General features: G+C 44.6%; 1 protein-coding gene across 1 annotated transcript in view; it reads right to left on the bottom strand.

Moving 5' to 3' along the window:
* Positions 1-430: 430 nt before the first annotated feature.
* syne3 (spectrin repeat containing, nuclear envelope family member 3) overlaps positions 431-19,080 on the bottom strand; it is a 38,206-nt gene continuing 19,556 nt past the window's right edge. The window contains exons 10-19 of the mRNA XM_048228260.1: positions 10,055-10,198; positions 9,543-9,677; positions 9,275-9,436; positions 8,754-8,926; positions 7,993-8,178; positions 7,502-7,958; positions 7,074-7,220; positions 5,827-6,015; positions 5,070-5,114; positions 431-1,978 (exon numbers count right to left, since the gene is read on the bottom strand). Of these exons, the coding sequence (XP_048084217.1) occupies positions 1,790-1,978; positions 5,070-5,114; positions 5,827-6,015; positions 7,074-7,220; positions 7,502-7,958; positions 7,993-8,178; positions 8,754-8,926; positions 9,275-9,436; positions 9,543-9,677; positions 10,055-10,198 (1,827 nt within the window). The 3' untranslated portion in view covers positions 431-1,789. The remainder of the gene's footprint in view (positions 1,979-5,069; positions 5,115-5,826; positions 6,016-7,073; positions 7,221-7,501; positions 7,959-7,992; positions 8,179-8,753; positions 8,927-9,274; positions 9,437-9,542; positions 9,678-10,054; positions 10,199-19,080) is intronic.

Raw genomic sequence — 19,080 nt, 5'->3', positions numbered from 1 at the left:
AAAGTCTTAGCTTTAACCATGTTAAAACTATTTGTAGTGAGCTCATAACTCCAGTGGCGAACCTAAGAACATGCCCTGCTACGGCACTAAGTGGATGTTGTCCCGGTTTCCGTAGAAACGAGCAGAGTCCACAACAGTCCCCTCCTCAGCGCGGCAGGAGGGAGCAGGAGGGGGGGGGGGGTGGGAGGGCAAGGAGGTCAGAGAGTCGTTTGGGAGTCTGTTCAAAAAAGGACATTCTTCTTGAACTGGGGGCTATTTTCACTCCGTAATCTAGGCCTTCCAAAACACTCTTTTTGAAAGAAAACTCGAGAAAGGAACAAATGTTGACATTCAGCACGCAGTTGGTGCCAAGAAAATGTCAAAGGACACGAGGGATTATTGCGTAATTACTATTTTCAGAAAATGTCAAGAGAATTTTGTCGCTTTGTCAGACCTTTGTGTGTGTGTGTGTGTGTGTGTGTGTGTGTGCGTGTGGTGAAACAGGCTTTGCGGACTCAGGGGAGAAGAAAGACCTGCCTGCACAGACACAACGCCACAGGTGTGAGGTAAAATATGACTAATGACAGTTTAAACTGAAGACTGTGATGTCAGTGAGAGAGCCCTCAAGCTATACAGGATCATTCTGACTGTTTCTGAAGTCAACGTGGAATTAAAGACATGAAGTAAAAGATGCACAGAGGAAATTCAAACACTATTTCTCCATCATGCGACGCAGAATCATATAAAATCAACAAATTAAGAAAGTAAACAGCACTGTCTATGCATTTTAGAAGGCATTTACTAGGGTTAAGGAAAGGCTTGCATGTTAAACTAATGGGGTATTACAGTACAAAGTAACATCCGCTTTTTAAGTCAGGTGGTTACATTGTCAGGGGCTCTAGCTCGTCTGCTTTTTAAACAAAACAAACCACCTTGACGATGCCAGTTCATAAGCATTCAAACATTGAAGAACACCTGTATTTGAATACTCGTGTCAGGCATAATAATATAAGCATTCAAAAACACCTGTATTTGAATACTCGTGTCAGACATGATAATATAAGCAATTCAAAAGCAACCAAGATGGCGGATCTGACCCAGGTCAGATGTAGTTCTGCAAAGTCCGCCTCAGACCTGAAATCATTCCCGACAGGATTCATTCCTGAATCAGACGCTGTCAAGGAATGCGTGTATTCGGCTGAATAATGCATCTGCTTATTCCTCCACAGAATCACTAGTGAGGTCTCCCTCTCTCTCTCTCTCTCGCTCTATTCTTCTGGAGGATCAAAGGACCGAGTTGGCTTGGAAGAGTGGGTGCAGAGTGCAGAACAGCTTGAGTCAAACAGAACGGACTGGGCGAGCCAAACTCGCCCACACACAGTCACACACACACACACACACACACACACACACACACAGGCCCAGCACCCAGCAGAGAGGAGAGAAGTGGATTCGCCAGGGACCTAGATCTGCATTTCTATAGACTTTCGACTGATTTATTATTTTTGGTCATAAATTAAGTGTTTGTTTAGAAGTCTCCCGATTACTGAGGCATAGCCCATTGGAAACGAGGAAAACATTCCACTCCGCGGAGGAGTCATTGAGACTCAAACATGGTAGACCGGCTGACTACAGGGATCTTTGCCTAGCAGAGCGCTTCAGTGTTGCCTGTGTTTGTTCCCCATGCGTACAGGGCTGAGCGATCTCGTAGCGGGCGGTCGAGGTGGGTGGCATTTCGGTGGCGTTGCGATGCATGTCGGGAGTCGCCCTGTGTCGCCCCACAGGGCTGGCCGGGGTCGTGGCCGCCGGTCTAGGTGGGCGGGGGTCCGTCGTAGCGCAGCATGATGTTGAAGGAGCGGGCGAAGTTGTTGGACAGCGAGCAGCTGGTGCCCTCGTCCATCATGGGCAGCAGGAAGGCCAGAAGCAGCAGGGCCAGCAGGAGCAGCTGCAGGGGCAGAGCCACGCGACACACACGGGACAGGAAACCGCAGCAGCTCTCCTGGGGAGGCAGATCAAACACACACACACACACACACACACACACACACACACACACACACACACACACAGGCACACACACACACACACACACACACACACACACACACACACAGGCACACATACACACACACACAGGCACACACACACACAGGTACACATTTAGCCACCTTACATTATAAGCAATTAACAAGTAACAGTCTTGAAAAAAAAATGTCTCAACATAATAATATCATGAGTCACTGTCTGTAGTCTCATCCATCATCTGCAGTCTTGCATTCAGTAATCTATAAAACAAGACATTCAGTAATCTATAAAACAAGACATTCTCCTACAATAAAAAACAAGTACTTAGATACACACCCCACCCCAGACACACGGACATTATTTTTCAAACACAAACACATAAGTAATCACCTGCACAGTGCACATCCTGTTTGGCAAGAGAACACACACACGCACACACACACTAACACTCATCAGTGTGAACCATCTCATCCCTCCTCTCAGCAGGCTTGTGCCAATAGCCTGTGTGATTCACGAACAACACTGACCGCTCTTCTCTGCTGATATTTTAGCACTGGCCTGCCATTTCAACAGGCTCCGCGAGAGAAACCCAACCAAACAACAACTCCTTTTCTTAATTCTGCGTACGGCACAAACAATCTTTCTCCGGGAGCATACAGGCAGCATTTAGAGATGCCTAAATGAGTCTTGGCTGTTATTGGCAAACTGGATTATACATAGCACATTTCACTGATTCAATCACACAAATGCTCACACTAGCTTTCTAAGTGCGTCACATTACATGATTCAGAGAAGGCTTCAACATGATACACAGACGAGATGAATCTACACTCTGCAGAAAGCTAAATTAAGTGACACTGAATCACAGAACTGAAAAACAAAAGTTTTATTTTATCCGTCTCTGAGTGGCAGGGGTGAAAGTATGTGTGTGTGTACATGTTTGTACGTGTGTGTGTGTGTGCGTGTATGTGTGTGTGTACGCACGTGTGTGCATCCACATTCAATGGTTGTGTGTTTGTGTGTGAGGGCGGCAGGGTTGCCAGCTCAGCTCAGTTGCTCTTCTCTCTGCGTTCACCTTCCGCCTCCACACCCGAGGAGAGGAACCGAGAGGAACAGAGAGGAGTGTCGCGATGCCAGCACATGTGGGAGGATGAGGAGGAAGAGGAAGAGGAGGACAATGCAGATCAAACCTCCTCCTCCTCCTCCTCCTCCTCCTCCTCCTCTTCTCTTCTCTTCTCTTCTCTCTCTCTCTCTCTCAGGCAGATCACACCAACTGAAAACAGTAGTCATAGGACTCGGTATCTCGGAGCGAGGGTGTGATTATAGATCATAAATCCACAAACCCGACGGTGAATGCACAGTGGAGAAGCTGCAAGGAGCCCTCTTCTACTCTCATGCAGCTTGTAAAACTGGCTGCGTGCACTTACAGGGATTTCTGTGTTGTTGCTGTTGTTTTTGTTGTGTTATTACAGATTGGAATGGCAGCTTGGAGTTACAACTCTGAGCTCAAAGTAAACACCTAAAATGAATTCAATTGAATTAGATTCCACCCGCTGTTTGGAATGTTTGAGCCGGGGATACTGTGCCCTGCCTGAGTAAGAGTGAGTTACTCAGTAAGCTCCCTTTTGTTTACACAGCAGCCAAAGAGTAACAGGCAGGCAGACGGTAATGATAACTGGGTTCTGGGTTCAAAACAATGCAGACTGTGGCTGGCTCCGAAACGCACCTGGCTCAGATCTGACCTGCATTTAGCCCAAGTGTGAGCACGAGCAGAGCCAATTAAAGAAGAAAAAATCACCTGCAGGGAGAGCACTTCAGGCATGTGGAGTCCAGGTGTGTGTTTATCTCTGTGTGTGTGTGTGTGTGTGTGTGACTGTTTTATTGCACTCTTAATGAGGACACTCCCCACCCAGGAAATGACACCAATAAACAGCTGCTTCAGACAAAGCACCATGGCACATCATAAAGCCTGCTGAACTCCATTCAGCCCTCAACCTCAACATCAACAGCCCCCTACACCATCATTAGTGACTGAAGCAGCTTGCATTAACAAAACATTAACTAGACATTATTCAAAGCTCTTCCTATTACTTAAGGTTTGTTAATGATACATTCAGTGGTGCGTTTTGGTTACATAATATCTTGAATCAGATTCTAGATGTAAAATAGCTAATCATTGGTTTACAAAAACCTCTAAACTGGTAGAATGTGTAAATGTGTATGTGAGTAATAAAGAGTTAATAGTTAGACGATGTTGGCAGAGGTGAGGATCATCTGCACAGACACAGAGAGACACAGATTTGTGCTTCCCTAACAGTGACACACTCTTCAGGTGTGTGTACACACACACACACACACACACACACACACACACACGTCGGACCCTGAGCTGGGGACTTAAGTGGGGGGGGCCATAGACCACGTCATCTCTGCACCTGCTGGTTCACACACACACACACACACACACACACACACACACACACACACACACACACACACACACACACACACACACACCGAGGGATGGCATGCTGTCCGTGTGATTTTGAACAGGTGGTGAAGAGGAAGAGATAGAGATAGAGAGAGGGAAGAAAAGAAAAGAAAAAAAGAGAGAAAATGAAACGAGAAATGAGAGAAAGAGAGAGACAGACATAGAGAGATGGAAGGTGGAAAATGGGAGAGAGGGAGAGAGAGAGAAAGAGAGAGAGAGAGAGAGAGAGAGGGAGGGAGAGAGAGAGAGGGGAGAGAGAGAGAGAGAGAGAGAGAGAGGGAGAGAGGGGGAGAGAGACAGGACTGGAGCCAAGACTGAGAGGCCAAAGCAAGTAGTGGTTAGGATAAAGGATTAAGTGTTATTTACATGTCACCCGTGCAGGCCCTTCACAATGCAGGATTTAGTGCAGCCTACAGTCCACCTCGAGGAGCAACAGGGACTACGATGGGACTAACTAAGATGGTACAGGGTTGAAATTCCACTCACAGTAGTGTAATATTCATTTATGTATTACATTGGACTTGCAAAATGATTAAAAAGTCTAATTCAGCACAGGAAGTGAGACAGCAGTCACCTCCTTTCCCGATCGGACAAGCTCCTCCTTCTGAGCACCAACATCCTGCAATCAGAGGAGGGATGAGTTTAGTCCACACGCCGTCTGAGGACACTGCACACAAGCAAGACGCAAAACGCAAAACACACGGCGCCGATACCATCTCAGCATGCGCAGGAAGCGCCCTAGTCTCGGAGGAGAGTCAATAACCAGCCCCCCAAATTTCTAACGTCGGCCAGTAATGTAGGACATACATCTCACAAGCTGCATTAAAACTCCAGGCAATAACCACAACACTAATGGTGCATATAGAGGTTTCAGATGAACCAGTTTGAGATGGAGGAGAGGCGGAAGTGTGTAGTGTGGCTCGTAACATGACACTGGAAAAGGATAAAAACAGTGAGTGAGAGAGAGGGTGAGTGAGTGAGTGAGTGAGTGAGTGAGTTAGAGGGAGAGTGAGTGAGTTAGAGGGAGTGTGAGTGAGAGGGTGAGTGAGTGAGTGAGAGAGAGGGTGAGAGAGTGAGTGAGTGAGTGAGTTAGAGAGAGAGTGAGTGAGTTAGAGGAAGTGTTACTGCTACAACAAAATTCCCTGATATTCCATGACTTTGCCTCAAAAATTATAAAATTCCCTGACTTTCCATGTCTGGAATAGACTTTCCAAAATTCCATGATATTCCAGAAATTCCATGACCCGTGGGAACCCTGTACATCCTCACGACTGAACTGAACTGTATGTTACTGCCCCCTGCTGGCCACAGCTGCACTTGCACACACTTACCGCCACTCCGAGACGGTCCCTCAGCTCGCCCACGTCCTTCAGCTTGGACTTGTGGAGCATCCAGCGATACCGCAAGTCCTCCAGCTCCACGTCCTCCACCTCTGGGCCGGCGCCGGCCCCTGACCCGGCCCGAGAGTCCAGCAGCTGCTGAAACTGACCCTGGCCCCAGGAAACACGAGACCGCAAGGCCTGATGGGAGTTTAAAAAAAATAACAAAACAAAACAAAACACAAAGCTGAAGGGTAGCTGACAGGAAAAGTAGCAAAAGAGAACATGTCTATATATGGATGTTACTTTGCCACCACGCAATCAAAAGCTCTTTCTTCACGTTACACTAACAATGGCTGGTAGTCTCTCTCAGCTGTATTTCTGACGTGATGTTTATTGAAAATAAAAACAACAGAGAACCATAAACAAGTCGGTTGTGTCAGTCAGTTACTCAGCCCAAGCCATAATGAACACATTGTGTAAGGCAGAAAGTTTTGGAAAGGGAAAATAGGTTATAGTTTAGAAAAACAAATGCTTGTTGGCATGACTGCCGAGTTTGAGTGTGACTGTGTGTGTCTGTGTCTGTGTGTGTGTCTGTGTGTAAGTGCCTGTGTGCATGTGCGTATGTGTGTGTGTGTGTGGGTATTATGTGTTTGTATCTCAATCTTTTCACTATGCTCCTCCATCTCCAACAGACTTGAAAGGCAGCACAGTAACTCTTTCATCACATGGGATGGGAGTTCTCGCTGGAGACCTGAAGCGGCTGCTCTTTAGCACCACTCGTCGTAAATGTGCGCGCCAGTCTGGCTGATCCGAGAGCTCGGCTGCCAACGTCTATTCTCACCGCCTGGCAGGAGGCCGAGCCTCGCCAAGGTTTGATCTGCCTTTTTTTTCACTCTCTCAAAGCCTGAGATAAAAACTTCAACCCTCAAAACGTCATCAGGAGCTGGAGTTTCAGTAAGGGATAAAACCATCAACCAAGCAGTAACCAACACAGACCTGTGCATACATGGATTATTATTCCAAAAACGGTTTACCCCCGTCGTCACCTTTTAAGATGACACATCTGAGCAATTTCACAATGACAGAGGCTCTTACATACAAACAGGAGTGACTTCATGCAAACCTAACGCAGTTCCGTTCTCAGCATCTGAAACTTTGATGAAAAGATCTCCCCTCCCTCTCCGCCGCAACAACGCGCGTGTGTCCGTGTGTGTGTGTGTGTGTGTGTGTGTGTGTGTGTGTGCGTGTGTGCCCACCTTAAGCGTATTCTCTCTGATCTTGAGCTCTTTGGCGCTGATGGCTCGGTGGCTGTTCAGAATCCCCGAGAGCTTGTCAGTCTCCCTCTGAAGCCAGATGTCAAAGTGTCGCCGCTGCTCCCCCGAGTCGGCAGGGCCGCGGCCCCCCTGTGTGGAGAGATGAGTCGTTCACCACACAAGACCGCATAACCCAAAGGCACCAGCCAGGCAGCAGACATGAAAAGAGCATGGGGGCACGCGCGAGGCACATGGGGAACACATACTCTTCCCATCCCCCCCCCCCAACACCCAACGACCACCACGACCCCCAAAGACCCTACTACTCTAAGACATATCCCATACCTTCATACACACCCCTCACATGACCCCAATCCTCTCGGACATAAACACCCCCCCCCTCCTCTCTGCTGCCTGCTCTGGCTCCCTACCTTTGTGGGCGTTGGTGTCGTGCCGGAGTGTCGACCGGACGCGTCTCTTCTCGCCCCCCTGGACCTGGAGTCGTCCAGCCCGCTCTGCTCTCCGCTGCGGCGGCGTGCTCTCAGGCTGAGGCCCGGGCTGTAGCCTTCGCCGTCCTCCAGGGCCCCTCCCTCCCCTCCGGAGGCAGCGGCGTGCTCCTCCACCCACTGGCCCGTCCGCCTGCTCGCCCCGGCGTCTCCGCAGACCGCCAGGCCCCCTCTCTGGGCAGTCCTGCCCGTGCTCGCCCCCTGCTCCCCTCTCTGGGCAGTCCTCCCCGCGCTCACCCCCAGCTCCCCTCCCGAGCGCTCGGAGTCCACCTCGTCCACACTCTGGCCGCCGCAGAACGCTCTCTGACCCCTGCCGTTGCTGGGCAACAGGTTTGGTCGGCCCGCCCCTCCTCCGCTCTCTTGGCGCTGGCCCGGCCCGTGCCTAGCAGGCTACGACAGGAGGAGGCCTTGCCAACTCTTCGTCCATCTCCAGGCCTTCTCCATGTGCGTCGGCCGAGCCCTCGTGCTCCCACAGGCGGCGACGTGGACCTCTGGGGTTCTCCGCAGCACCCTCGACCTGACCACCTGAGCCTTGACCTCTGACCCCTCCTGCTGTCTCTCCAGGCTGACCTTTGACCCGTGACCCCTGTCCATTCAGAAGCCTGCAGAAGTACAATCTTCAGTTAAAGTAACTCAACCACAAACATGAAAATCTATAATCATACGGTCATGTCAACAAGTCAACAACTCTACACATGCAGACAAAGCACATTGATTGATAAAATTAGTTTTGCTAGAAAGCAGCTTTATCATTACTTGTCACATCTATGTTATATAAACTGATGACCCGCGAGCTGATTGTTTAGGACCCTGCAGAGACACAGGCCTCAGCATGTTGACATACCTCCTATATATAGCACCTTCATCTGCAGTGCAGTAGACGGCTATCCACCAGCGAGTAAACAAACTTAGTTCTTTCAGTGTTTTAGTCTGACTATAGAGCAACTTTGTTGTTATTCAATTAAAATTGTACTATTAAATATCCCAGCATGTGGTCTACAAAGTTTGATTTGTTAAAAGAAACTACAGACACAAAACACTCTACACAAAAAATGAGCTAGTATGTAAATTTGTGTCAACAATTTTGGGATGACAACATATTAACACTGCCCTTGTACGGTATGCTGTGTCCACACACAGACGTTCCCAACCTTCTCTAGTATAAAACCCTTCTGACCTGTGCAGGTGGAGGCTGAGGGATTGCAGGGTCTTCCAGGATTCCCGCAGGCGCTTCAGGTCACGGATGATGTGAACTTTGCCCTCCTCAGAGGTCTTGGCCAGCACATTCTGCCCCTGGTGCTCCGTCTGCCGAAGCTGCTGTTCCTTCTCCGGAAACTCCCCTAGCGCCCTCTGCAGGCCATACAGGGTATGAACAATTAAATTTTCAACTCAACCACTCAACTCTTAGCGCAGTCAAATCCACTCACACAGTTACAATGTTTATAATCTGTCTATGCCGAGTGATATGAAATATACAGTGGGCAGGCTGAAAAATAAACTCACTGAATTGAAACTACTGCTACAATCCCCTTTGATGTGTCAAAGACAGGCTGACACAGAATTGAACTGAGTCAAAAAGAATAAGTTCAATGGTCTTTGATGTGTCAAGACAAACGGCGGCTAGCCTGCTGGGAATGTGTGGAGTAGGAGGGAGGGGAGGAGGAGAGGGAGGAAGCGCGGAGCGGAGCTGAGCCGTACCTCAGCCTCGTGCTGCCGGTTCTCCACGCTCCACTCCCCGCCAGAGCTGCGGAACGACTCCAGCTTCTGCCGCATGATCATCAGCCACTTCTCCACACTCAGCAGACTCTCGTGGAAGACCTCGTGCTCCGAGATCTGATGCTCACACTCATTCACCCTCACCTGGAGATCACACAAAATCACAAAAATGCACAGAAATTCACAGAAATTGAACAACATGAAGAGACTATGATTGTCTTCTATTTAGCATCCGTAAATGACTAGTTACCCTGACGGTTTTGTAGACTATATTCCAGTCGGCGAAGAGGCACTCGAACTTGGCTCTGTTGGTGGGACTGGATGACACCAGTGTCTCTAGCGCGGTGATGTGAGCCTCACAATCCTCCAAGTCCCTCTTGAGGACCTGCACGTAAAAGCCCCTCCAAGGTTAAATTTCCTCATTAAAAACCTGTCAGAGGCGTCGCCTGACAGGATAGGGTGAGTCGCGCGTAATCATTGCTAATCCTTTTGATATGGGGACCCCTTAAGAAAAACGTAAGTGATTTGTTCATGTACATAAGGACAAAAAAAATTAAAAAAATCACTGAGACCCCTTCAAATCCAAATTACAATTGAGATTCGGGGGGGAAAAGCCTCGGCAAATTCAAAAGTGACTTTGAAAGTGGAAAAGACACCATAGCAATCATTTTAAACTTGTCACTACAGCATGTTATATCTACACGATTCTGGCTATCTGTGAGTCCGAGGAAAGATGAGTTTGTCCAGTCCAGTGTGACTCACCCTCAACTGGTCGCATTGACTCTTCTTGGCCAGAATGTCCGGCTGGAGGGTGTGTGAAGCCAGACACTGTTCGTTTATGAAGGCCAGCTTCTTACGAATGGACCCATAAGCATCCCCAAAGTCTTTGGTTCGTGATATTAATCCCTGTCAACATGGGCAAAATAGGGAAGTAAACATGTGAAATAAACAACAACACCTAAGAAAAAATAAACAACACATCCTCATCTGAGCTCTTTTGCAAACCAGTGTGTCTCATTTTAATTTGCAAACCAGGGTGTTTCCTTTTAATTTGCAAACCAGTCTCCTTTCAGTTGTGCAGCTTGATTGCATAACTCCAGATAGATGCCTGACACTGTTGTACTTTTGTGTGAAAAGAAGCATTTCCAGGTAGAGAAGATAAGATGAACAGGTGCCAGAGAGTAATTAGTAGACCCACCAGTATCCTGTCAACAGCCATCAGTATCCTGCCAACAACCTAAGCAACTGTTGCAGGTGGTGGACACTTGAAAAGATAGAGATGTCACGAGTGGGTATAAAGTACTGTAATGTTGACACTCTTAAAGGCACAATATGCAAGATTTTCCCAGTTTACGAAGCCAATTTGATGGTAAACGAACTTGTAATAGGCGAAACGTTCACTTAGCATAGCTATACAGCATAGACGTAGCGATACCCTACTGAGAAAACCATCCATGCAACTTCCAAGAGTGGCGCCCCGCCAAAACTCGTGAGAATCTGAAACATTACTTTGTCAGTAGATATAGTTCTTTTGAGATAGTTTTTGCCTGTTGTTAATCCTTCACCTCCACAACAAAAGCATTTGCACTGCGTACAGGGGGGATAAGTCACGAGAACTTTGCTATTTACAATAGCAGAGTAACATATAAATACATCGTGACTCTAGAGGGAGCTCTACACTTGCCAAAAATACCTAAACCTGCATAGTACACCTTTAAGACAAACATTTATTCATCTAGCAGATGCTTCTGTTCAAACTAGCTCAGCATGTAATTCTGATATACACTTGTCCCATTCAAAATGTTATTGGCTTGTGATGTTCCGAGCTGTGTGATTCTTCCTCAGACTGGCATCCGTTACACTTATAGTTATCGTTCCAGGTGTGATTGGCCCTTTGCACTGCTTCTCTAGGTACACAAACAGAGAATAATGTAGGCTGTGTGGAGCTCAGTAGGGATCTGCACTGAGCTGCCGTTGCGTTAGCTTGCCTGAACAGGCTGGAATCCACACATTCATAGTTAGACTTAAGATGCTTGGCTGACTGTCTGAAACTGGATAAGCAGGCTTCAGAAGAAAAATGACAGCTATCCTGAACTTTCACTTTGACTGAAAGAAAAATGTTTAACCTTTGCAGAATGATTCAGGTTGAATCTGGTTATTTCTACACACCTACAGTACCCTTGAGATGTGCACGGACACAGACAGACACACACACACACACACACAGACACAGACACACACACACACAGACATCAGGAAACTGCCTTGCCATGAATACACACAAAGGCATAGAAACTTACAAATGTGTTATTGAGGTCTACATCTTCAGCCACAGCAGGTGTATGACACCATTGATGTATGGCTCCATACATTCACAATTGAACGCAGGAGCAGAACTATGTTCCAGTGCTCCTCTCAATAGCAACACAATTACACTCAAGATTACCTGAAGATTGGCTCATAGCCTGCAGGGACTCAAGTGCCATCACAAGTTACTCCTGTTAAGCAGTACTTGTTCGACTGTTGACAGACTACATCTTGCTACAGACTACAGACTACAATTGCCCTTCACGAGCATGGACTAAATATGTATCTCCCCTTTGAGAGACTGAGGGACTGAATACAGCATCTTTCTATTGCCAAATAACATCAAACAGTTAAAATGCCTCCTTGAAGCTTTATTGTTAGAGAATAATTTATCCATACAGCAGGACTAAGCTTGCAGGGGTTTAAATGAAGATATTGATATTTTTACATTGAAATATAGATAAGGAGAGCTCTCGACTACTCAATCCATAATTTAAAAAGTGATTATGAGTCAAGCTGCATTGCCGTGTTAAAATCGCCAGTGTATAGAACAATACCAAGCCTTAGAGGGTTGTCTGATTATCTTCACAACTCCCCATTATAATATAGTAGGTCTGAAATGACAGCTGATTAACAGATAATGACTCCCGGAGTCGAGCTGGTGATTCAAAGGTTAAATAGTTCAGTTAACCCATCAAGTGCTATTATCCCTCACCCTCCTAAGGCCAGAAGCCGACAATGCCACTGACGTGAAACTGTCGCCGTCACCGAGCGTCTAAGCAGACTCAACCTGCATCATTGTTTCCAGGGCACCTTCTGGGACACCCATAATGAGGGCTATCTATCATTTCTATTTCTGGAACGTTACCATGAGACAACGTTAGTTCTTAAAGGTCACTGAGAAACCGTTTAAAACTTGTTACTTTCGAAATACTATAGCTCACTCCAAGTTGCATATGCATGCTGCACGTGAAAATGATCTTCTACCCCCATTGCCAGCATTAGCCAATGAAAGAAAATACGGAAAAACAAGCGAATCAGAAAGAGCCCTTCCCAATGGCCTTGAAGGAAACTGACTATTCATGGCCTCGCCCACCTTGGCTTGTGACCGCCTACAGGAAGACTGGAAGATTTTGCGGCTAGGGGATTGTCTCTGCAGCTAGTAGGAGTTAACAGCAAGTTGCCAACATGGCGGGAAAAAAAATCGTGCCTGTTTTATTGTTTTGGCAATAACACATCAATGTTGCATGTCTTGCCTTAGAAACATGAGTTGAGAAAGAAATGGTTCGGATTTATCGTTGGAACACCACCACCGAAGTAGTGCAACATTAGTTCTGTGTTCCAATCATTTCGACCACACTCACTGCCTTAGAAAGTGGTTTTGCATCGATGTTCTGAAAACCTGGTTCTGTACCGTCATGACGATCGACCACCAGCTCACAGGCTGTAAGTACAAACAAACTTTTCCACCTAACGTCTGTTACAAAATAGCATGTTCATATTCTTCACGTTAGCATGCATGAAAAGGGTACAAGCTAGGCTTAGGCTAGCCTATATTACAGGAAGCTACACCAGGCACGTAACTGAAGTGTTATATTCGAAACGTGTAAATTCAGAGAATGCCTAATAGGAAGGGCTCTGGTAAAATCCATTAGAGGAATGGTCTATTTTCCCGAACGTAGCCTACAGGCCACTAACACGCCAGGTGTAGCTACTTCCATTGATTAGGCCTATTGGAAGCTAATTGTTGCAGTACATAACGCGAACGGAATGCTTCAGTTACGTGCCTGGTGTAGCTATACTCATAAGAAACTGACCACACCACCCAGAGATTTAGCTTGTTGAACCTATAATCTTCTAACCTAAGCGTTAAACCACAAATAATAATATTAGCAACAATATTTTATGCTCAACTAAGTACGGGTATTGTTCTAGTCTAAACAGGGAAAATCAAAAACACAATACCCCTGCACTATTAGGCTAAGTTGCTATCACTAGAGCTCAGGTATTTACACTTTACACTATTTACACACTATTTACACACTGTTTTGGAAAGTCAATTCATGGGTTTCTTCAGGTCACTTTCCACAGGTGTATAAAATCAAGCACCTCGATTATGAATGCAGACTGCATGGTGCTTGATTAATACACCCTGTAAATGGACCTGATGAAACCATGAATTGCATAACAGATAAATTGATATTACCGAATGTCTTCTTGTGGGTGTACTACTTAGTACATCATACACCTTACCACAGTCACTAAAATATTTTTGTTTCCATTGTGCCAGTACAGTTTTGTGAGATAGTGAATGTCCTGTGTACTATTAGTATCTTGTAACTTGACAGTAATACACATTTATTTACTTTAGGTACCCAAACAGAATAGTATGAGTATTGATACAAAGCACCGGATACACCATGGGCATGGGGGCCTGCTACCTCTACTGCCATCAAGCCTGTTCATCCAAGGCCAGCTAGAAGACCTCGGGTTTGATCAAGAGGAGGAGGAGGATGAAGCGACATCTCCACAAAAACACCTGATGGCTCCACCTATGGCCCAGCCAATGTAATAAAATCATCACAGCCAACGAATGTGTTTTCGTGTTGTCCTTCGGATCCCAGGACAATACAAGCCCGAAACAACAACTCAGACCTTTTTCCTAAATAATCCCAGCACTATCTTACAAAGGATCTGTAGGCCAGATGTCTGCATCATCTGGCAAAAAGAGGACATTGTTAATTCTGTGCATAGTTTGGATGTTCTTGTTTTGTGTTTGCATTATTTTAATAGACTGCAATATTACTATTTGTCAGTGTTTCACGGACCACCTAGCAAAAAAAAAAAAAACAGTAGACCTACTTCAACAGTATATTACACAATAGGCCTTCTTACTGAACCACCTTGCTTATTGTCTTTGCACCTTGCTTATGGTGTCAGAGGATTCGTATGATTTAAACTGGCATAGGTTACATCAGTGTTGCAGAACTGTTTGGATTTACATACAAGTTGGTTCAATATTGCAAACAACTCATCTATTATATTTTACCACATCTACTTGTGGAACACTTGAGAGAGCTTGCGGACCACACTTTGAGTACCACTGCTGTATGTAAATATAATAAAGTTGTTTATAGACAATTGACCTGTTTTGTATATTTGTTTTAGGAGTTTCATCAGTTTTTGTCCCTAAAGGTTTATCTTACCTTTCATATCTTCTGTCTCACAGAGGGCCATAGTCGTCATAGTCGAATGTTTAGTGCATTTTGAAGGGAGTACATTATGTTAAGGCAGACTGGTTCTAATCCTGGGTACAGGGTCATACAGACAACAGGGGTACTGGTGTTGCCCATTTTTCTAACCACATGAGCAATCCCCTTACGAAAAAGTAGTATAGGAATCTTATAGTATTTGGGACAAAATATTATAGTAATCTTATAGGAATAATTGGGACATCCTGTAGAAGTACTACTAATAACTCTAGAAAAACTATAGCGGTTACAGGATATTATATAGTAGTCTTATAGTACCTATAGTATGTCCAAATACTATAGTATTCCTATAAGATTACTGTAATATTTAGTCCCAAAATACTATAAGATTCCTATAGTAGGCTACTTTTCTGTCATCGTGACAGAAAACAACTTGAGTAGGCTAACCTCTGCCAATGTCAGGCTATCAAAGCCATAGTTCTCATTACCGAGAAGTCTTGCAGCACACATTCTCTGCTTCTGTAGGCATTCTGGTACAATTCCAGCAAAATATAGCTAGGTAAGTGTTTGCATTTAGATCTATCTATATATTGGGCTATGACCAAGTGGTCTTTCAATGATAGTATCATGGAATTCAAACCATAACTATCTAGCTATTCCGATAGCATTAGCAGGCTAGGTCAGTGGCTGAACTGCATTTAGGGTGCTTACCTGTGTTGTGAAGTAAAATATCTACTAGGAAGATTGCAAAGACTTTTGACTGTGTAAAGAAATAGGTCTTTATTTTAAAACGTTTCCAACTGTTTATTACTTGAAAAGCAAGATGACGATTGTCACAAACGTTTTTAAGTTGACAGGCAATTGTTACCATTCTATTAAACCAACGTTCACAGACAAACGATCAGGAAGCGGTTCTTCTTCCTACTCGAATACTAGGATCAAACACATGAAGTTGTATCTCCGAAGACATTTTGTGCAACAGTTTTGACTCGAGTTTTAGCCAGGTTTTAGCACTGTAAAGTTGAATATGGAGCATAGCACAGGCAGAATCGGATGAGGACGCACTGAGAAAGCGTCACAGTACTGTTAGCCAATCAGAGGGAATTCATTAGCATGTCATTAATATTCATGACTAGAGGCGAAATCCAGTCGTTCCTCCCCGCCCACCTTCCCCACCAAACTAGAACAGCATGAAACAGACGCAGGACAGCATTTTTTCCACCAAAACCGGCTCACAGGGCATTCATCAATACTACAGACCACTGCAACATTAATGAAGAAACCATGAGATGAGACCTTTAATGAAGCCACAGAACCAGAGTGACTCTTCAGTCTTAAGCTGCAGCTGCATTCCCAGCGGCCGTTTGCTTCGCCAGTGGTTATGTTGCCTCTGACCGCTGAGCTACACTAACATCCTATGGTCTCTCATCCTATGGCCTCTCATCCTATGGCCTCTCATCCTATGGCCTCTCATCCTATGGCCTCTCATCCTATGGCCTCTCATCCTATGGCCTCTCATCCTATGGTCTCTCATCGCTAGTCTCCTCTATATGCGAGTGGGGCTATAATGTGCTGATACTCTTTGTTCCCAAATGTTTACACTGTGTTAGATAGATAGATAGATAGATAGATAGATAGATAGATAGATAGATAGATCGATAGATCGATAGATCGATAGATACTTTATTAATCCCCAAGGGGAAATTCAAGGCTGATGGCTGATGGCTACTTCAGTGGAGCCAAAGGCTGAGCTGAATGAAAGTCTAATGCATTTTGCATTCAAATCAATCTTAATTGCTGGATCAATGGCCAAAGACTAATGCATAATACGGGGGACTACTACAGGATGGAGTGGGTGACCTGGTAGTATTGCTCTAAGTCTCTTACCACCTGCGCCCTCGCCATTACAGCACACATAATCCTCATCTTATCAGCTGTTACCGCAGCGTCATTACATAACCACACAGCAGTACATCCAGGGTTCCCACTCAGTCAAATGTAAAAATTTTACTTTTCCTAGACTTTCTCTAACAAAAAAGAAGAAAAAAAATGACCAATGATTTCAGAGCACCTGCTTATCGATCAAGAATCTTTTACTTATTTACAGCGGGAGATAAATAGGCATTGAATAAAAACAGTTGGGCTACTCAAGCAAGCAGTAAAGCTAATTAGCAGATACAAACAAATTCTGCATGGAAATATATTTGTATTAATGTATTTTGGCAAGTAAACTGCAACAACAAAATGTTCTGATATTCCATGAATTTGCCCCAAAAAATGAAAAAATTCCATGACTATGACTAGGATTAGACTTTCTAAAATTCTATGATATTCCAGAAATTCCATGACCTGTGGGAACCTTGTACACCTAAACTGTAAGAAAGACTGTATTGTAAAGTTGAATTGAATAAGTTGAATATTGTAACATCTCTGATCAGTCTGTCTCTATTTTCTTTGAATTATATTATTTTGCGGTGTTCAATCTGGCATGCAAAATCAGTGCTTAACACACTGGGGGATAAAGTGGATGATTCAGGTGATAATCATGGTCTTTTTATGCTGTAATTAATATAGCTACACTCTAACAAGCACAGTGTTATATAAAGATGCATTTAATGAGTTTCTACAGCACAACTATAATGAGTTTGCCTGCTTCTGGATCATTATTACTACATTCCTCTTGGCATGCTTGACCAATATGGCCAGAGATCAATGCATTCTTATATAGTGTGTGTCTTTCCTGTTTATGTTGATGAGAATGACAGTGGAATTGTATGTCATGTTTCATTTTTAAGTGTTATGTTCTATGTAGTCAGAATATCTCTTTGAAGATCTTGTGGTTTCCTTCTTAAGTTGAAGGTAAGCATATGATGGTGTCCTCTCTACACTAACCCCCCCGTTTCACATCTGCTTATAGAGGCCAGTGCCAACCTAGATACATCCTCACTTTGCGTCTGAGTCTGCAAGATCATTACAGTTTAGTATTGTACGCTACTGTAGGACACAGTATTGAGTCTACCATTACACAGTAATCACTATGGTACATAGTTAAAGCTTATCAGAACCTTAATCACTGAGCATTTCAAGCTCTACATTAGCACAGTGTAGCTATGCTATGGAGAGTGTAGCACAGTGTAGCTATACTATGGACAATAGCACAGTGTAGCTATACTATGGACAGTGTAGCTATGCTATGGACAGTGTAGCACAGTGTAGCTATGCTATGGACAGTGTAGCTATACTATGGACAATAGCACAGTGTATACTATGGACAGTGTAGCTATACCATGGAGAGTGTAGCACAGTGTAGCTATGCTATGGACAGTGTAGCACAGTGTAGCTATGCTATAAAGAGTGTAGCACAGTGTATACTATGGACAGTGTAGCTATACCATGGAGAGTGTAGCATAGTGTAGCTATACCATGGAGAGTGTAGCACAGTGTAGCTATGCTATGGACAGTGTAGCTATGCTATGGACACTGTAGCTATGCTATGGACACTGTAGCTATGCTATGGACAGTGTAGCACAGTGTAGCTATGCTATGGACAGTGTAGCTATACTATGGACAATAGCACAGTGTATACTATGGACAGTGTAGCTATGCTATGGACAGTGTAGCTGGGTCATTCTTCAATTAGGGGAACTTTTATGTCCCCAGGTTATAAATTCATGTTAGAAATACTATATTACAAAATAAATAGTTTAGTTATTTCAAATAATGTTTATTGCACCACCAAAAAAGTAATACACTAAAATCTTTATGATTTATATTTTTAAAACTGTTTTTAACACCAATATTTGGCTACTTAGGCCTTGTCCCCAACCCAGACTTTCAAACTTTTCTGCTCTTAAAATGTGATTAAAATGTTATCATTTCATTAAAAAATCACAACATATTGTAACGTCGGCGCACAAGACATTGCGTAGCGTTCTCCCACGCAGGGCATGCTAGGATACGGGGGTGAACATTTGGGGTTTATGTCTGTATTTCTCCTTAGTTTTGAGTGTAATGTTAGCGTCTTTATTGTAACATGTTTCCCTTTTAGTTCTCCCTCGTGTGTGATCCTCTTTGTGTGGGGGGCTGCGTCCTCCCCTGTATGTGTAGCGTGTGTGTGTACTTGACCTGCCCCGTGTGTATTGTGTTCTGTGTCTGTGTCCCTGCTCTCGTTCTCAGCTAATAAACCTTTTGATTGGACAACTGTGTGTGTCGCTATCAAATTGTTACAATATGTTTAAATAGTAACTTAAAAATGCATTTTATGCATTA

Source organism: Alosa alosa, chromosome 19 (assembly GCF_017589495.1).
Source record: "Alosa alosa isolate M-15738 ecotype Scorff River chromosome 19, AALO_Geno_1.1, whole genome shotgun sequence".
NCBI lineage: Eukaryota > Metazoa > Chordata > Actinopteri > Clupeiformes > Clupeidae > Alosa > Alosa alosa.
Note: the sequence above shows the minus strand (reverse complement) of the source record. Positions and strands in the feature narration are given on the sequence as shown.